This window comes from Sphaeroforma arctica, assembly GCF_001186125.1.
Source record: "Sphaeroforma arctica JP610 unplaced genomic scaffold supercont1.408, whole genome shotgun sequence".
NCBI classification, from domain to species: Eukaryota; class Ichthyosporea; order Ichthyophonida; genus Sphaeroforma; species Sphaeroforma arctica.
Window position 1 is genome coordinate 69,070 of NW_014040150.1, and position 3,550 is coordinate 72,619.

General features: G+C 42.1%; 1 protein-coding gene across 1 annotated transcript in view; it reads left to right on the plus strand.

Annotated features, from left to right (window-relative positions):
- Nucleotides 1-1,047: 1,047 nt before the first annotated feature.
- Nucleotides 1,048-3,550, plus strand: part of SARC_05975 (hypothetical protein) — a 5,157-nt gene continuing 2,654 nt past the window's right edge. Inside the window, exons 1-3 of the mRNA XM_014300145.1 lie at nt 1,048-1,328; nt 2,219-2,442; nt 3,093-3,264. Of these exons, the coding sequence (XP_014155620.1) occupies nt 1,124-1,328; nt 2,219-2,442; nt 3,093-3,264 (601 nt within the window). The 5' untranslated portion in view covers nt 1,048-1,123. The remainder of the gene's footprint in view (nt 1,329-2,218; nt 2,443-3,092; nt 3,265-3,550) is intronic.

Consider the following 3,550-nt stretch of genomic DNA (forward strand, 5'->3'; position numbering starts at 1 on the left):
ACACATTTATACATATACGAATATAAATGGATTTAAAATGTACACATTTCTAAATCAAAGTATAATGTCTGAGATAGATATCTTATACAAACACAATACAGAAGCCTGAGATAAAACGAACCACGCCTACACAATGTGATATGTATTGATATATCTTGTTTGTCACCTACAGGCAGTAGACCCGGCAAGTTGAATTGACGATTGATACAGTCCAGCCCGCACAGCTCGCGATTGAAGGTTAACTTTGGTACAGAGAAAGCTCTTTTCTTTTCCCCTACAGTATAGTGCGCTGCATATTGATTCATAAAAATCTCCACCACATAACCGATACCTCTACAACATAAACAGAATATCTATGGCATCGAACAACCTATCGATATGACTAAAAAGACCGAAATTATAGTTGCAGTGGCAAGCAATACTTCAAAATCAAGGCGACAACTCTATCTGCCAGCAAAGTTTCTACAGTGATGTACCAAGATTTGCTAACCAGTACCATCGGACAGGCGAGAAACAGATCACCTAGGCAGGCACTGATGTCTGTCTACAGAAGTAAAAAAAATGGTATGCAAATGCGGCGGTGCAGTTTCTGCAGGCGTATATTTATCCTTTTTTTACACACATGTATTTTAGGCGGTTATGATGTTTCACATATATAGCATAGCCTTCTTGTTCTATTTTCGGAAGGCTGTGTATATAGTCACGAAACCATGTGAAACCCTATTTACATGACCCTCTCTCAAGTCCCAAAGGAAGACTGGAAGACAGGAAGAGGGATGAATTATTAAAATACGTGCTTTCATCAGTTTGTGCAGTGTTCTTTAGGTCAGTGTGATTAAATAAACTCAAAAATGTTGATTTGATTATGTAAATAGAACATTATCTAGAATATCATTTACGCGGAGAGTATTGTAAATATAGTATTCAATAAAATACATCATTGCCTTTATTTATCATCAAATTTGAGATTTTTTTATTATGAATTCTGTTACCTGTGTACAAATACAACAATATTATTTACATACTTGGAACATACTGTTTACTGAGATCACATGTTTCCAGCCTATACACAAAGTTGGGGTGTCTTAAGAAACACGCAGATGTGAGATAGTCTGCCCAAAATATGTCAGCGAAAACTCATGCCTCCTCCGGCAAGACTACGAAGATTAATGACACGATAAATGGGGAGAATGCGGGACGACGTAGGTCCTCTGCTATACTTCGAGATGACATGGTGAACATACTGATGTTTATTCCCAACCTGATTGGCTACGCAAGGATACTCCTGCTGGTCCTTATGTTTTATTTCCACGAGTTGGACCGAAAATGTGAGTAGTCATCATGCAAGTTTTTACATACTGGGCCGTGATTGGTTCTTCTACCTGTTTCTGAACGGATGTTTACTAGATTACATCTGTTCATATCTATGCTCACCTGTACACTTTAGCATAAGTAGAGGGTCCCACGGCTGAATGGGTTCTAATCTGAAAGCATATATGACGGTAGTCGGCCCTGGTAGGGTCTGTATACTTTAGTTTGTTAATGCCTCTGTTAAGGAAAAATGTGTTAGCGTTGACATGGAAGTACAAGCTAACAATTCTATACACGCACAATCTAAATAAGGAAGTAGCTTACTGTACTTTGATTGTCTATCTCTGATCGAAGGCACTGTGTAAGCTGGCGTACATTGTGCACGTTATTACATCATTAGCCGTATATACAGAATTCCTTTTTAAATGAGTTTTAACATACTACTTAGCTGGCAGAGGATACGATGCTTGTATAGGATGGCGTGATGCAATTGTTGGATTTCCTCTTTTACAGAGTGTCTGTATGCGGAACTAGATTCGAAATTGCCTAGAGGATCTGATCAGTGAGTTATTACAGTATGGTTGCTTGTGCACATGTGAGCGCCCAAGTCTGTTCTTTGCTGTTACGCATCACTCGCATACGAACACTTCCTGAAGGGGGATTTAGATATTTATATTTAGGTTTGTTTTATGTTACTGTACCACCCTCTAGCTTCATGAGTACAGATAATATCAGTCACTAGTGCGACTTGCCCAATTGAAATACCTGATCTGATACACTTCGAAGCGTGATCAGCATATCATTTGATCGACACTCGTTGCTCCTAATTGTTATCTTTTCATATCCCATGTGACTTATTGCTATCACTCCGCACCAATGTACCAGTATCTTCTCCAACATGTCTCAGGGCTTGTGGTGGTCACGTATCTGGTGTTCAGTGTATTGGACATTGTAGATGGAGCCGCTGCACGCCACCTTGACCAGAGATCGCAATTCGGTGCGTTTATGGATGTGGTGTTGGACAACTTTGGCCGAAGTTTTCTATGGGCTGGTTACAATCCAATTGCGGGTGCTGTGTTTGGGTCTGTGGAGTGGATGACCTTTTCATTGATACAGGTAGCGGCCAAACAGGTACGCCAGAATTGGGAATGAATCCCGTCTGTGTGTGTGTCGTTCGATTGTGGATCATACGGGCGAGCAAAGACAGTATTCAGGTATTTGTGTATACACAGTTACATCAAAGTTGTGTCGAAGAATGCTGGGGTATTTCTTTCTTGCTGGTCACAGTCCGGTTGCGGGTGCTATGCTTAAGTCTTTTACTATGGACAAGCTGCTCTCGGGTACAGGACGCAGCCAGGCAAGTACGCTTCACCTGAAAGTGTCCTTTGTACAAATGTAGAACTCAGGTTACATCTCGGGAAGGAACGGCACTCCAGCGTTTGTGTATGTGTACATCTATGACTTTTGGATGGTGTGTAGGGTTGCCGGAGGTGAGGTATGTTATGAACTAGCAACTGCCAGGTTGCCGGCCCGTCGTTCGGATGGATGGGGTAGAGGTGTCATCGCCCTGGTATTAGCGGGTCACAATTCACATACACATAAGGTTCAAGGGTTTAAAGTTTCCGCATACCGCAATATGGCACCCAAACACTCCTGGTACCACCATTCAGTCAGTGGTCTCCTTACAGCTCTATGGGGAATCCAGTTTTGTCCCGTCCACCCAACAATAGTAGTCTCTTGACTGTATAACTCACAGGCGTTGTTTCTGCCTCACCTCGCAGGGCATGTCCGACTGGAAAACCAAGCACTTTGAAGAAGCACCAGCATTCTTCAGGTATCTCATGAGCAATAACCTTAAGAATCCACTGGGTACCTGGTGTATGGCGGGGCAGTTTCTGCTACCGTTGCAGTTGTATGCCGGACGCTACGGTCTCGAGGTACCATTCAACCAAGGTAGAGAACTTCTGGCGTATGTGTGTGGCTAGTATAAGTTATATCCACTGCGGGATGTGTGATGGAGAAGCACATTGGATGACATAGATGTATACCTGTGGTATCATTGTCGTAGCATACGAGAGAGTGTTTGATCTCAAGTCCCAGTGGTATCATTGTTGTAGCATACGAGAGAGTGTTTGATATCAAATCCCTGTGGTATCATTGTTGTAGCATACGAGAGAGTGTTTGATCCTAAATCCCAGTGGTATCATTGTTGTAGCATATGAGAGAGTGTTTGATCTCA